The sequence below is a fragment of the Nyctereutes procyonoides genome, unplaced genomic scaffold, assembly GCF_905146905.1.
Source record: "Nyctereutes procyonoides isolate TBG_1078 unplaced genomic scaffold, NYPRO_anot_genome, whole genome shotgun sequence".
In the NCBI taxonomy this organism is placed as follows: Eukaryota; Metazoa; Chordata; class Mammalia; order Carnivora; family Canidae; genus Nyctereutes; species Nyctereutes procyonoides.
In genome coordinates this window covers 27,187,351-27,204,514 of record NW_026575046.1, presented here as the reverse complement: position 1 = coordinate 27,204,514, position 17,164 = coordinate 27,187,351, and the positions used below count along the sequence as shown (strand labels likewise).

The 17,164-nt window shown below is 38.7% G+C and overlaps 1 protein-coding gene across 1 annotated transcript in view; it reads right to left on the bottom strand.

Annotated features, from left to right (window-relative positions):
- Window positions 1-2,441: 2,441 nt before the first annotated feature.
- SNX18 (sorting nexin 18) overlaps window positions 2,442-17,164 on the bottom strand; it is a 29,419-nt gene continuing 14,696 nt past the window's right edge. Inside the window, exon 2 of the mRNA XM_055325644.1 lies at window positions 2,442-5,088. Coding sequence (XP_055181619.1) covers window positions 4,835-5,088 — 254 coding nt within the window. The 3' untranslated portion in view covers window positions 2,442-4,834. The remainder of the gene's footprint in view (window positions 5,089-17,164) is intronic.

Below are 17,164 nucleotides of genomic sequence, written 5' to 3'. Positions count from 1 at the left end.
AGCAGTACTGGAGCTCCATCTCAGCCACAAGAATGATGGGATTGGGACATCCTGGGAATAGTGCCAAGTGGAGAAACCAGTGATCTCTAGAAAGGCTTTAGCCATGACCCAATCCCAGATTAACTGCGCCCTAGCTCAGAGGCCTGGAATGGAGGCAGACGCTCAGCTGGTTTCTCCAGGTTCCCAATCTTAGATCCCTGGCACCACGTCCTTCTGTACTCTGCCCAGAAGTCTACTTCACCACTTCCCAGAGTTTACTATGTGAAGAATTCTGTTGCTACTACCTGTGACCAAGTGGAACTTGCCATGGCTAACTGTAACCCTGACCAACTGGAATTAAACATTTGACTTGACATTAGTTTCTAGGGTTCTACTGGGCCCATTCTTTTTTTTTTTTTTTTTTTTTTTTTGCTGGGGCCATTCTTGAGGCAACTGAAACCTGTTTATATTTGCATGGAGGTGGGAGATGGAGAGAAGGGCAAACTATTGGGTTTTGGTTCTTTTCCTGTCTCCCTTTGTATCACTATGGAAACATTACATTTGCCTGCTTCCCCCATTGAGACTGAGCAGAGTAGCACATAAACAGTTGGGGATGTGGTGACAGCACCACAGGCTCTCATCTTTCTCAAAAGAAATGAATAAAAAGAGGAGACTTTCAGAGCTTCCCTTTGCACTTTCATGTCCAGTGCACAAAGCAGAACAGAATACCTATTGATCTAGCAGTGGGGACCTGGGAAAGGTGCTGGGGTTTCTGAAAAGCAGGGAAATGGCATCCAATGTAACCTGGTTTATATTAGCACAGGTATGAGCCAAATCCCTATTTGACTCTCAGCTCCATCACTCAGTTTGTGTAATCTTAAAAATAGAGGCAAAAATAAATAGATGCCTCTGATCCTTTTAATTCATCTATAAATGGGAGATGAAATCTCCAGGCTTATTGTGAGGACTCCCAGATGAAGTCCATTTTAAGGGGTTACAACTATTTCCTTTCTTCCCTCACATGCCCTGTAAGAGAACCTCTCCATCTCATACCCACTCCACCCCCACCCCACAACGGATCTGTCCAACTTGAGTCAGATGTCCCCAACTGGCCTAAGGAACCCTGTGAACTAAACCATGTCTGGTCCAGTTTAGACATATTGAAGATGCTGAGAAAGCGAAGCCATAGGAGGGAAAAAAAGAAAACAGAATAAAAGATTCATAAAGAAAAGAAGTTGACAGATTACAAAGACCCACATAGAAGGCAAACTTAGTTCCAGATGGGATTTGTCCTCATGTGGGATTCACCAGGTCCCTTTACCATGATCCTTTATATCTTGAATTAGGATGGTTTGAGCTATCCTATTTCTGGCAATCAACAGCGACAGACCCCAAGAAAGACGATGTGAAGTACTTACTCAGGTATCTATGATGGGTCAGGTGCTAGACTCATAGCAGCTATTATTTCAAAACATCTCACTCACAATTTACTGCTATATGCTTAACAGTTATGGAAGATACTAACATAAGCAGATATTCAGTGGGACTGCCCGAATGGCTTACGGGTTCGAATCAAACTAGCTGGTTTCATAAACAATGCCTATTGCAACTGCAGTTGGAAGCTTGGGACAGTGAAGACACTCTTCTATTTTTCTATATTACGTCTTTCACATTAAATAAATGCCTCCTTGACTACTGGAGAAAAAATAATTGTAATATTCAACTGAAGCTGAGAAATAAAGCGACCTTTGTTTATTTTTTTAAAAGATAAACATGACTGATCTACACTAATCATGACATTTGAGCGAAATAAAAACAATGTTTAACATTTTTAGTCTATAAATAATTCCCTAATTTCACTTATTCTGTTAGCCAAAGATAAGACTGCAAATGAGAGAACTGGATAATGCTTATTGATTTAAAGGTATCAGACATGGTATTTGATTCTGAAGAAATGAAGACATAAATGGAAAAAAAAGCTTATAGCAAGGAACTTGGTAAAGAATGACATTTAAAGGTTGATACATGAATTTTACATGCTTGACTTAACAGATTAAAACATTTTTCAAGTCCTTAATTATAAGAACAGCAGCAAAACTTAAGACAATTAAAAACTGGCATTTAAGAATCTGCTGTGTTGTTACCAATACATGTAAGACAACTGTATCCGTGAATCCCAAGAAACTATTCTATTCCCAATTGCTAATCTATTCAAGCCAACGTGCACGGACTTTGTTTCACTTTCGAATGTGTTCCCTTGTTCTGGGTTTAAACTGTACCTTTAGATACAGCAGCCTGAGCGTAATGGGGTTATAATGCACGGCTGCAGACCCAGTCTCACTGCATGACAATTACAGCACATCAACAATTGTAATTAAACCAGGCTTGAGTGGACGCCCTCATGTTGTAAATACATCACATATCAAAATTACAAATTACAGAAATAAAGACAAATAATAGCATGAAGGGCATGATAGTTTATTTTAAAAAATTGTACCACACTGATCATAATGACCAGCATACACATTATGATGGCTTTTCTCTTGGGTATTAACATTGCAGTATTTTTGTATACTGAAATGTTTCAATAGGACCAAGAACGTTAGAGAAATAAAGATCTTAGATGAAAATGAACACTAATAATTCTGGTGTCCTACCCCCACAGAATTCATTTAAACCCCTTATGAATCAGTGGCATTATAATGTTATATAGTTATGAAGAACAAAAGTTCTCTTCTAAGTAGGCAGCATGAACTTATACCTTGTACTTTAATCTTTAGTTTTTATAATTTAAGCTATGTCCACCCTGGCTAAAGCACAATCATAAAGACACCTCAGATAATTTCCATGCTACCACTGCACAACTTTAGTGATTTTACTTAAAAAAAAAAAAAAATTCAAACCACCATCAAAATAAAGAGGCAAATAAAACTGATTTTCAAATCATTTGAAAAGCATAGTGCTTATCTGTCTGATATAGGCTCAAACTTAAATTAAATGCTATAATTATAATCTCCAAACTTCTGCAATAAAATTAACATATATATATATATATGGGTTTTGTTTATAGAACTATATTTTGCAATCAATCAACAAGAGAAAGTTACTTTTAGAGAGCAATATATTTGGTTACAATTCCATGTATCTGTAGTAGAGATGAAGCCACATGATGTTAAATCTGGCTCTAAGTTACCTAAGGTATAAAATTTTGATCAAAATTATGACACTCTGATCTTAAAAATTCAACCCATATGAGATGATATTTTAGAGTAAATTTGCTGTTATTACTTCAATAATCGTTTCTTTTTTGACTGCTGCAAATTGACCCTTTCTTTTTTAATCAATGTGACTCACCAATATTTCAAATTGACCTCTTTACTTGCATTCTACCATTTCAATATCCAGGGATTTCTGAGGCAGCATAAGTTTGACTTCATAAAAACAGTAGATACTTTAACCTTTCAGTGACAATTTTTAAATCTGTAAACTCAAAAATCACATTATTTATAGCTCAGCAACTATAAAAACATTGAGATTTTGGCATCTGAAGCCAGAATCTCTTTGTGCTTTTTAAATTAAGCTGCTTTTGAATCTTTTTGGTATTTATCAGCCATTCATATTTCCCTTATAATAATAAAAGAATATACTTAAAGTAATTTTTAAGGTTAAATGTCCTGGGGGCTTATCAATATTTTTTTTTAAGTTATTTTTTTTCCTTCTGCATTTGGAATAGTAGAAATTATTTCTGGTCCCTCCTTAGATCAACCAACACTACTTTCAATCACGTATAACACTGAATTTTACAGACATCCCTGAAAAGTTTTTGATTAAGTAAACGAGTGAATCACAGTGGAGTCTCAATCAGTTAACAGTGTAGATCCATTAAAAAAAAAAAAATCACACTGAATATTAAAATCTTCAAGCTAAAAAAAAAGAAAGAAAGAAAAGAAAACCCTCCTAAGAATTAAAACCAAGTGTGTGTCATCACTGATTCTGTGCTTGTGTCCCCAACTGATCAGACTCCTCCTTCTCTGTGTTATAAGACATGTTCGTTTCAATCTCCACACCAAGTCTCCAGGACACTTGAGTGAAGAGGCTATGCTACTACAGCATCTAAGGGAATAGAGTGGCACCATTTTCTTCCCTAATAGACTTCATATTGAAAGATGAGCATCAGGTCTCCCTCCACGGTGCTCACCGGCATGTATCAGGAAACAAAACTTGCCCTGCAGACTGATGACGGCTGATCCTCCCGCCCCGCCTCCAGCGCCAATATGAGGTTACCAACAGGTTTGTCATTATATGCACTGGCCTTTCACTCTTTCAATCAGAAAAGTTGTGATTACTTAAAAAAAGGGAGGGGGGTGGAGAAATGAAAAACCAAGAGTTTAAAGGCACAAAGTCGCATAGCTGCTCTAGTTGGAGTTTGTAAACAGAGAATAGGTTGAATTTAGGTAATCCCAATCTATGAGAGTAAAAAGGCATCCACAGCAGGCTTTTATCCAGCCAGCTTCTTTGAGACCCTTCATGGGTTTTGAGGTCTACAAAGTATGCACTAAAATACCCATACTTCAAAAAGCAATAAGGCAAATAGTATAATCATTATTCCAAAAGTTACAATGGTAGTGTAGGCATACAGAGTATAATTTAGTTACAATGTGTGGTACTGTTTCTATTATATAACCATATTAACTGTTTCTTTCCTACATAATTATATATTCAGCGAGCTTCAGTTGAACACAAAACCATCCTTGTACCACCACTGATAGTTGGCAATAGCTCTTTGATAGCAGTTTTTATTCTGCCGTAGAAATATCCTTGAACTGAAAGAAGTTCACAACCCAATGTCCAGTCATTAAACACTATCATATTTGTGAAGAGCTTCTTCCAACTTCTGTGTCACTTTTTGGAAAAATATTATTTGCTGTTGTAAGAAATGCTGCATCTGTGATTTAAAGTCTCTTACTCGAATTTGATGGAAGTGGTGAATTTCAGCCAATGTGGCAAAAGAAATAGTGTTACAGCGATCTTGAATGCCATCAGCCTTCTGGACTTCCATCTTCCCTTCTTCCACATGTCGCCTACTCTCCTTTACTTTGGTAAGAGCTCCTGTAGTTAAAAAAAAAAATTAATTAAGCATATATACACATGTATCCCAATGGCATAGCTACATAGTAAGCAGACTCTTGAGCATTATAAATACTTCCCTAAACTATTTAAAGCCCTTTGGAACTTAAAGAGATGACTGTTATTTTAAAATAAAAATAAAAAAAAGAAGAAGAAATCTGATAGGGTTTCTGAAAACCCCTCCACTGCTGCAATTCTAATTCTCAAAACTAGCACTTGCCAGTGACCAAGTATCTATAGTAGGTTTCATCTCTTCCAAACAGAGATACTATACATAACAAATAAACTACAAGGAACTGTCTCTAAAAATACAAACCAAGAAACTGTGATCTTCACTTAGGAGAAAAAGTGTGGCACCATTACAAACACCTTATAATAAGAAAGTTATCTATAAACACCATACCCCAAAGAAGGTGCAAATCTAATTCCTCAGAAAGTCTTACCGAAGAATTATTATAGAAGACTCTGGAAGTAGACTCTGAAACATGTTAACATGTTTGTGCCAACTTGGGTTGTGTTTTGGAAATCATGCTATTCATAGAGGGGGCTTGGAAATGATGGAGTCTACAATGCAAGGCTGCCTCAATTGGGCTGGCCAAGCCTGTGTCTTATTGGCAATGAAGGGGCAAGTCTATGTTGTACCAGGAGACTCACAGCCAGAGCACTGAGGCTCTGTGAACTAAGAATTTGCCACCTTTTCTTTAGGGGCTGTAAAGATCATTTTGAGTCTGCCCTAGTGATGATCTGGGAATGAAGCCAGGGATACCATAGCCTCTTGTCAAGAAATGTCACCAAAGGGTGTGTGCAAGGAGGAAGGAAAGGGACAGTCACTCTGGCAGGTGTCACATGAGGGAAGACCTTCCTCCAAAAGCATCATTATATGAAGACACAAAGAGCTAAGGATGTTTAGGGGTAGGAGACAAAGAATCTTCATGGGTTCTTAGAAATGACTGATGATAAAACTCAAATCACTTGAACATGGTCAGTTCAAGAACTTGGATTTCTTGACTCCATCTAGTACTTACTCTACTAACCCATGATGAAAGGTGAGAGAGAAATGTCTAGGACACCTGGCTGGGCAGTCTATACCATGGTGATACTAAGGGGGACAAAAGAAGGGAACCTGTTTAGAAGGAGGTGAGAAAGCTGAGGAATTTCTCCTAAATAATATACAGTTAAACCTAGCATTACATAAAACCCTTAGAGGTTAAACAGCATGCTTGTTTTTGGGGTGCATTTTTGGCATAGCTCAAAGACTTGAGAAATTAAAAGTATAATACATACATTTAAGATATGTATGTACATTTTCATTTGTTTATTCTAAATGAAGTTTTCAAGTGAGAAGCAGTAGTAGAGACTTGCACTTGATCCCATAGAGACACAGGGCAGGGCTTCCATGTAGAGATTATTTGCATTAACACGGCTTTAAGAAGAACCCTGACCATCCCAGAAGGAAGCCATCCCTCTGAAAGTGGGCACTTATCATGCACCTGCCATTGCTTACCAGACTAGTGAACCCATGAAATCTGCCAGCTTGTCATTTATACTAAAGAGAAAGAACTCTTCCCACAAAAAGAGAAAAATAATTTTTATAGCAATTTTATCTTTCTTAAATTTGTACAAGTCTCACAATTTATATACAAAATTAAAGTCAAAAAGACCAAGAAAGCATAGGAGATACCACTACAGGAAAATGTTTTCAAAGAGGACTGAGAATATGAAATCATGAAATACACATTTAAAATGGCAGAGAGAGAGGGAGGAGGAAGTAAAGAGAAAAGGCTTGGGTGATTTGACTATTTCATCACGATTCCACTCCCAGGTATCCAAGACCACTGGGCAAACAGTGAGGACACGCAGCATCCTACCCTGTGTATCCATGATGCATCCGTGCAACACGCTTCAAGTATTGCTCATTCTAGTTACTAGAACCTGAAGAATAGAGCAGGTTCTGCATACAGGGGTTCTGAAGCCTGGCCCAGGGCTGGGTGTTCATGTCTACAAGTTGCAGCTTGTCCAACTCTACATAAGATCACCATATTCTTTGAGACTACCCACTATTATACGGAATTGCAGTTGTGCATTTCTAAAAAGCAACTTAAAAGTGAACAAATCTGAAGTTTCTGCAATTTATCACATGGGTATACATTTTCAAAACTCTTAAGACACTCTTGTGTCCAAGAGTTTTGGACAAGTATTAAATCTCTCTGAGGCCTAAGGACATTTGGCATTTAACACCTTTAAGTTTTTTAAGTATATATCCTAAAGGAGTCAATGGGATTTAAGACTCATTTTTCTCCCAAGTATAAATTTAGTAAACAACACAAATGCTGCTACCTTCAAAGTCCCCAAAAGGTTCAGCTCTGCAGCAAAGATTTTAATTTGTTTAACAAACGTTTATGGAGGACCTAATGTGCACAGAGAGCATGTTGCTACAACAGGGAGATTCATATATTTCAGCATTCAAGACCCCATCCCCTCTACATTCTCGAGGAAGCCATTTGGCAAAGCATACAAAGAAAGACACAATCAGGACATGGCATGACATAGGACCATGAAGTACATAATTCTGCACAGAAGTTAATTATGTCTTTTTCCAATATAATATGTTAAATTGTGTCACAAGGGAAAATGCTAGAGGACCTACTAGATGCCAGGCACTATGATGAGGACAAGGTTGGGGGTGGGAAGCGGGCAGGGACCAAGTATATATAAAAAATAAATGTTAGCTTACAAAAACAGTAATAATATATGCCAGGCACTATCCTAAAATTTGTATGGAACCACAAAAGACCCTGAATAGCCAAAGCCATCTTGAAAAAGAAGAACAAACCTGGAAGCATCACAATTCCAGATTTCAAGATACACTACTACAAAGCTGTAGTAATCCAAACAGTATAGTACTGGCACAAAAATAGACAAAGGTCAATGGAACAGAAAGAAGAGCCCAGAAACAAACTCACGTTTTTACAGTCAATTACTACAAAGGAGGCAAGAATTTACAATGGGAAAAAGACAAGAAGCAGTGCTAGGAAAAGTGGACAGCTATGTGCAAAATAATGAAACTGGACCGCTTTCTTATACCATGAACAAAATAAACTCAAAATGGATTAAAGACCAAAATGTAGGATCCTGAAACCCTACAATTCCTAGCAGAGAACTAGGCAGTAATTTCTTTGACATCAGTGACAGACACTTTTCCTAGGTATGTCTTTTCTGGCAAGGGAAACAAAAGTAAAGTTAAACTATTGGGACTATACCAAAATAAAATGTTTTTGCACAGCAAAAAAAAAAACTATCAACAAAAAAAACTATCTACTGCACTGGATATTTGCAAATGATATATCTGGTAAGGGATTAATATCTAAAATATATAAAGGACTTCTACAACTCAACACCAAAAAAACTAAAACATTAATATATAATTTAATAAATAAATATTATATATCTAATAAATATATAAATGACTTCTACAACTCAACACCAAAAAGTTTAAAAAATAAGCAGAGGATCTGGACACTTTCCCCAAAGAAGACATACAGATGGCCAACAGATACATGAAAAGATGCTCAACATCACACATCATCAAGGCAAATACAAATTAAAACCACAATAAACTATCACTTTACACCTGTCAGAATGACAAGAAACAAAAAACACAAGGAAAAAAACAAGTATTAGGGAGGCTGTGGAGAAAAGGGAACCCCCACACACTGTAGAAATGCAAATTGGTGTAGTCACTGTGGAAAACAGTATGGAGTTTCCTCAAAAAAAATAAAAATAGAATTATCACATGATCCAGCAATTCCACTATTGGGTATTTGCCTAAAGGAAATAAAAACACTAATTCAAAAAGATATATGCACCCTCATGCTTACTGCAGCATTATTTGCAATGGCCAAGATATGGAAGCAAACAAAAAGTCCTCGATAGAAGAATGGATTTAAAAAACGTGTGATACAACACACACACACACACACACACACACACACACACGGGAATATTACTCAGCCATAAAAATTAATGATATCTTGCCATTTGCAACAACATGGATGGAGCAAGAAGGTATGACACTAAGTGAAATAAGTCAGCCAGAGAGACACAGATACCATATACTCTCACTCATATGTGGAACTTAAGAAACAAAACAAAGGGGGAAAAGAGACATACAAAACAGACTCTTAAAAGCAGAGAACAAACTGATTGTTACCAGAGGGGAGGTAGGCAGGGTATGGGTGAAAAAGATAAAGGAGATTAAGAGTATCTTAATGAGCACTGAGTAATGTACTTAATTGTTGAATCATTATATTGTACATGTGACACTAATGTAACACTGTATGTTATTATATTTGTCTAAAATATATACATATATCCACACATATATACGCTAGGCACTTTTCATATACTATAACTATCACTAACCCTACTGCAATTTTAAAACAGACATTACTCTTATTTTTACAAGAAAACTGGGGAAGCTACTCAACCTCTCTGAGTATCAAACTGGCCAGGTACCCAGGTAAGACGTGGAGATGGAATGTGAATGCATGACTGGCTTCAAAGCAAACACTATTTAGAAAAGAAATTGAAGCCTGAGTGGGCAAAAGAGCCAGGTGGGCCTAGGTGAGCAGGATGCTGGGGCGGGGAGTGGGGGGCGGTAAAAGTAAAAGCTAGGCAGCTGAGAATCAGCTATTTCTTCTCCTTTTGGCCAATGGCCTCCCCACATGCCCTCTAACTGTGGACAAGGCTCTTGTACTACCTACCCTCTGTACCTTCCTTATTAAGTCCCTGGCTTCTATTTTGATCCACAATTCAGAAGGCCTTGCTAGTATATAAAAGAACTACATAGCTTTTGAAAATTTCTCTCTGGAATCTTTAACGTCACAGAATTCAATAATTGTGCCTGTAAGGCAATCTCATATTTATAAGATGTCTGATTTTCTTGTCTTTGTAACAACACTTGGGGGCCACAGAATGAAACTGAAAAAATAGCACATATTTGATTATTTGATATGATTTTGAAAAATCTAAGCCCAAATTTACATGGGGTAAAGGAGGTGTCTTTCTCTTACTTATTCTCATCCTCTATCTGCTTAGATCCTATTGGAAGATTATATAAATTAAGAACTACAACCAAAAATAGTAACATATAATCTCTTTAGGAATACAGAGACCTTGCCTCTGTTTTGCTCTGATGCAGCTGTACATCCCAGAGGGGGGAAAAATTACTTTATTTGCAAACTAGGAAGGACACAACAAACCATTAAGGAGAATAAACACCCAAGGGCCAATTCCACTTGGAATTCATTTTAACCCATTTACTGCAATTCAAATCCATTAACATAATGTATCAGGATTACAGAAACAGGGTGATAAGAGAGATAAGATACTTGTTTTTTTTTTTTTCTTTTTAAAGACATAGTTCCTCTTTTGGGGGCTCAAATTATTTTTAAAGGTGACTTAAGGGAACCCTGGGTGGCGCAGCGGTTTGGCGCCTGCCTTTGGCCCAGGGCGTGATCCTGGAGACCCGGGATCGAATCCCACGTCGGGCTCCTGGTGCATGGAGCCTGTTTCTCCCTCTGCCTATGTCTCTGCCTCTCTCTCTCTCTCTGTGAGACTATAATAAATAAAAAAAAAATTAAAAAAAAAAAATAAAGGTGACTTAAGTTACTGAAACAGTTAAGGAAGCACCTTATACAAATCAGCACATGAAAGTATTAAACAGTACATTTTATTTATTTATTATTATTTTTTAAAACAGTGCATTTTAAATGTACAAACTCTGGTAGAATGGTGAGTGCCATGGATAAGCAAGGAATTGTGAAGTTGTACCATGAATCAAGAGCAAATTTTAAAACCACCTTCTTTTTAACTGAAATGTAGCTAAACACTGACTTACTCCCAGATCGGCTCTCAGAAGAAAGAGTAACAAGTTGACAGCACTATACTTTTTAAAAAATTAAGAATTCCTGAGTAGATCCTGAGTTAAAGGGACAGCAGCCCAGTTCCTTGTATGAGCAGCCAGCTGCTGGCTGTTAATGTTCAGGATGACGACAACATCCCAAACCAATTATCTTTTGTAAAGCATTTTGCAAAGTTTTAAAAAATATATATTATTTCCTTTATGAAGAAAAACATTTTGGTTTTAAGTATTCATCTCACAACCCTCCATCTAGTGTTTCCACATACATTTCAACACATAGGAAGGGTTTAGTGTGATTTCTTTCTTGTGAGAAAGCTGAAGTCAAATTATTCAGTAAACCAGTTGTAGAAGTTAATTGACCAGTTTACTGTCTGGGATTAAACGGGGGGGGGGGGGGGGGGGAGTGTCATCTTTTGAATAGCTCAAGCTGTTCATCTTTCTTTCTTTTTTTTAAAGATTTATTTATTTATTTATGATAGACAGAGAGAGGCAGAGACACAGGAGGAGGGAGAAGCGGGGTCCATGCCAGAAGCCCGACGCGGGACTCGATCCCGAGACTCCAGGATCGCGCCCTGGGCCAAAGGCAGGCGGTAAACCGCTGAGCCACCCAGGGATCCCTCAAGCTGTCCATCTGAACAAATTGCAAGGGTGTTTCAACTCTTGGGCTCTGACCAACAGAACTACCCTCTGAACTTCCCCAGAAGCTTCCCTCTACCCAACCAGCACCCACGGTTCTCTAAACCCTTGGTCCTATCAAATGAACACACTTTCCCAACAGAAATGGTATGACAAACACTGGCTGGATATAAATGAAATCGGTATTACTCGAATTTGGGTTTTGTCCTAAGTGGCTGTATGCCCACAGTTGGGGTGACAGTCATCAAACTGGAAATTAATCTGTATATGTTTCTACATGTCACACATTTTCGTATTTACAATTCTAAATATTGCAGGAAAGGCAGAGATAGCCAAATTTTCAATCAGGTTTAGCCTCTAAGGAGTGAGAAGCTGAAGGAAAAAAAAAAAAAACCACTGGGGCAGAGTTAGATCACTTCAAACTTGTTACTTTCAGGATGGCTTCACAAATTGATTTGCAGCTGCCTAGGAGCAGGAGCAGGGACTTGGTGGGACCAGCTGCAGAGCTCTAACAAGGCCTTACAGCGTCAGCTCAACATTCTCTCAGTGGCACTGCTTCGTACCAAACCCAAGAGGAGTGTAAATAACCAAAAACCTGGTCCAGAATCCAAAGAACAAAGGGAACACACATTTATATCATGTAATAAATACAAAAACAGGGAAAAGGTTTTCCAAATCTCCACTTTTTAAGTGGCTAATTTAGAAAGATTTTGCCTCCTGTCAGCTTCGTCCCCTCACAAACCTCATCCCACCACATGGCCTTCGACACAGAAATGGAAATTAAAGAACACAGCAGAGGAACTACACCAGAAAGTCCAAGATCCTAAACGGTCACCGTTGGATTAAACAGGCGCCCCTGCTATACTCATGGGTAGGACAATGGCTTTAAAACAAAAGAAAATTGTGAAAATAGAGGTGATCAGAGGGTAAAACATTTAGAATGGGAATATAAGTACTTAACTATGTTTTTGAGCTACAGTTTAGACATTAGGTAGTTGCATCTGGAATAATATAGGAGCTAAGATTTTATTATGAAGGGAAAGCGTTGGCAAGAATTAAATTCTGAGATTAAGCAAGAAGGGACTGACAACAAGGCTGTGCGAGTACATTCTTCTTCATAAAGTAAAACAGCCAAGAGAATGGTAACATTTCCATTTTAGAGGAAAAGAAACCTGTAAAAGGGTAACACATGAGACACTGCAGCCTCCCCAAGTCACACAACTAAAAATACATTCTCCTATTTGAAGTACTAGAAAAAGTTATGATTGAAAGTGAAGCAGCATATGTCAACCATTCCCCATGATTGTGCTCCCGAACAGGCAACAGTACCCAGCTGCACCTCCACGACACCAGGCTGGGTCTAGGGTGTTCCAGCAACCACTCTGCCTCAGGGATCTGTGGAAGGAGGCAGAAAGGAAGAGAGATTGCCTCCCAGAAAGGCTTACAGGTTAAGAATGAACTTTTGGTTGGGCACTTCATTGATTAGAGGGGTGAATACTTAGAATTTCTCCACAAAACAGAAAGTTCACTGAGGAACTAAGACTTTATTTCAAAAGTAGGGGCAGGAACCCAGAGGACTTTCTTCTCCTCACTCCAGCCCTGACAAGACACCCACTGGAGAAGCCAATAGGGCTGATTCTGGGAGAACAAGCTGGTTGCCAGAGTTTGTGTGTGTGTGTGTGTTGGTGTTGGTGTTGTTTTCTTAAGAGCCTGAAAGGGCCTTAGAAGAGTTTTTGGTACAATTCTCTCAATTTTACAAGTCACAGGCTAGGTGGCTTGTCCAAAGTACCACAGCTAGTGCAGCGTTGATGGTACAGTGGTGAGCATGGCTACCTTTCAAAGTACCACAGCTACTTCATGACAAAGAATACCCCCCCCCATCCATACCTGCCAGCCAGTCCTGCCCCTTTCCATGTAATACTCCCTGACGGACCTCTGCTCCACTCTGTTGAAGAGGGTCCCTTCCCTTCCACAGTGGGAGCAATAAAACAAAAACTACGCCAGTATTTTCACTTTGCTTTGGGACCTGTTATTAACACAAACTCCTGGACTTCTCTGACATTGTGAGCTGACTCTGCACATGCCAAATTCCTTCCTAACAGGTTCATTTTTATACTTACCCCAATTGCCCAGGCTCAAAGAAAGGCTTCTCTGCCCCCTAGCCCATCACTATACCAAGCTCCACGGAAATTATGTCCTAAATTCAATCCCATCCCTCTCCTACCATTTTCTTTGGATCTTACCAATGGGAGCCGTCTCATACAGTTTTAAAGCATGCTCAGGCTAGAAAGAGCCAAGCATGAATTAACTACGTCATGCTTCATAATCCATATGTGCTCAATTTCCAAGGGATTATATTATGCATGTTTCCAAAGAATACAAAACAATTACAACTAAGGAATTTAATCATATGGCAGGGTTCATTAATATTATAACTTCAAAGGACTCAAACTCAAATCTATTTTATGGATTAAATTATGACCTAGGAAGTCAGCACCATTTTCAAAAGCATCCTATTTTTTATATAGCATTAACTTATTTCCATGAGTAAAAACTGTTTAAGAAGCATTTCAGTGTCATTTTGGTCTTTGTAAAATCAAAGTAGGGAAGGTCTGGTGTCATCTAGTCAATTAACAAGTATCAACGGCCCACTGCACGCTGAACCAGCAAACGCAGCCGGTCACACGAAACTGTATCATTTCCTTCTGATTTACACAGACAAATCACTTTCCTGGTAACTTCTGACCCTGCAAAACAGGGCAGACAGGGGAGAAAAAACCTTGCAAACACTGTACTGCTTCAGGCATTTTAACCAGGGAGAGCCTTCTCCTCAGTTGAAGGTGTTGTGTGGCCTCCTCTTAGCTGCCCTCTTTATGTCCCTCTCTTCCACCTCCTCAGGCTCCCACAGGGCTTGTTGGCTGCTCCCACAGCTCCCACCTCCAGCCGGGGCCAGTGTCAGCACCTGAACTTTGCCTTCCTTCCTTCAACCAACTCTCTTAGGTTCAGTATGTTTTGTCCCTCCTAAGACCAATTACACAAAAGGCCTAGTCACTAAGCAACAGGGATCCAAGGGCTACATTTTCTCCCGTTTAAAAAAAAAAAAAAAAAAAAAAAGCAGAGGGGGGATAAAAAGCCAGCATTTTATTTAATTTCGAAATCACGAATGTGGCAAAAACATTAACTCGATTTTCTGTCTTTCCAGGGTTTTGCCCCAGAAAACCCACAGCCATGGTGTGAGGGGCAGAACAGGAGATGGGCTGAAAGGCAATACAGCTGAGTAGAAGTTGCCCAAGACTGGATGAGGCCTGTTTTCCTTCATTCCCTCCTACACATGAAACATCGAAAGAAAATGCTAATTTGGTCAAAGTGACCAATTTGCTCTCACCCTCTCATCACTGGTCCCCACACCCTCCCGCCCTGCTCACTCCTTATTAACTTCTTCCGCTCCCCTTTCCTTCCTCCCTTTAGGTTTCCACCCACTCACTGGGTGATTACTCTTTTTCCTCTCTGCTTCAATATTTACTTTTCAATATTTTTTGAATAAAACATCTCAAAAAACAAAGGACAACAACATCCACTTCACAGGCAAGAATGGCTGTGCATCCAAGCAAAACAGTCCTATGGGAATCACACCTCCTGTGCAAACCTGTGCTCTGTGTCTCATTTCCTTCTCTTTAACCTCAAAAGAAAAGCAATTATCACTCCCATTTTCAGAGGTGGAAAGTGAAGTTTAGGGAAGGTAAATCATTTCACTGAAGATGTCTGGCTGCATGGGAACTGGGTCTGCCCAGCTTCCCAACTTAGGTAGTTAGTTCCCTTGTACTTGGCCCAACCGAGGCTGCCCCAGCCATAATCTCAAAGCCCCTCGGAGGAGCCCCAATGCCATGTCCAAGGGCAGCATAACAACAGGCTCCTCTGAAACCTCATCTCAGGGATCAACCACCCCAAGAACCATCCCCAGGCTCTCAAAACTCTGTTCCTGCATCCAGACATACCCCATGAGCTCCAGGTTTAGACCATATTAATAAACTTTGGGGCTGCCAACAGTAATACTTAAGCTAGTGAAAGCAATTTTTTGAAGGGCCTAAAGGTCCCTAATGCCAAGAACTATCAAAATTCAAAGGTAAAATTAATATAAAATTTATTTTCAATTCATAAATATAATAAATGGCGAAGAGAACTTTTGAGTAATTTTAAAAAGGAGGGAAGAGGGTCAGATACAAGGATAATAAAGTGCAAAAAGAAAAAAAAAAAACCCTGGCTGCTTGACGATGTAAAAATTAAACATTTAAAGAATTCAGGCCTCAAAGCTTAGTTTGGTCCTGAAGAAATAGTTCAGTACTCTGTTCTAGGTAAAAGCCTCATTCTACCCTAATGAAGCAGCCTTTTTAGGTCCATTCAGCAATCACCAGATGTGTAAAGGCAAGAATGAAAGTATAAATGAAAACACTCACTTGAGTGCATCACATCTTAAAACATTTGATTACTTTTATTCACCATGCACATACATTCCCACATCTCACCTTCTTTCAAAAATGAAGAGGGAAACCTCTTCCATCTCTTGTGGCTTATTTGGCAGAACAGGTTGCTCTTTGAGAGGAAATTTTATATAAAGTTTCTTGTGTTTCAGCTTATACTGAATATTAAATATGTGATAAAGTTGCTAGCGTGATAGATTCAAGAGAACTCTGTAAATAGTATGTTTTTACTTCAGAAGAGTGTAGATATAACAGTGAAAATGTTGATTCGCTTATGCCCATGCAAATATACTTTAAATCTAAGAACAAGAAAAAAAAAAAGCATGTATTGTTTCTTAAAGATTTTATACCCACAAAATCCTAAAATAAGATGAGGTAGAAAGGACACAATAAAACTTTTTAAAACCAACTTTGTAAAATCAAGTCCACATAATGGCTTAGATTCAGAGAACACAATTGATGTCTACCGTCTGCAGCTCCTAATCCCTAATTTCCTAATTCTTTTAATTCTTTCATTACCTGGTAGACATGCATGGGTATCGGTACATACAAATCAAGCAGCATTAGCTATGTTTGCAAGCTGCCAGCACTCTGGGGCTAGATGACCTCTGACATACAACAAAACATATCTGAACCAAAGAGAAGAGAAGAGTGAACTTTGGAAACTACCTTTAAGAGTTCTTTCTTTTTTTTTTTCTTTTTTTTTTAGGAAGATAAAGGGAGACTCAAGCTAAAACATAAACAGACAAGCTGCTCTGTGCAGGGCAGAAGGAGGGTAAAGTGACCTCAGTTCTGTAGAGAAACCAGGGAGATGTGAGCCACACATCTGAAGCCAGGTCCCTGACGGTATAGGTGCTTCTGAGAGCGCTACAGTTAATGCTGTACTTAGAAGAGTATTTTCAAAGAGTAGATTTCTTGCTTTCAAGTATTTTTGCCAAATAATGTCTAGTTTTTAACTTTAGAATTGTAAATGTAAACCCCGGTGTTATAAACTGCCACTTAAGCTATGGTGGGACAAACC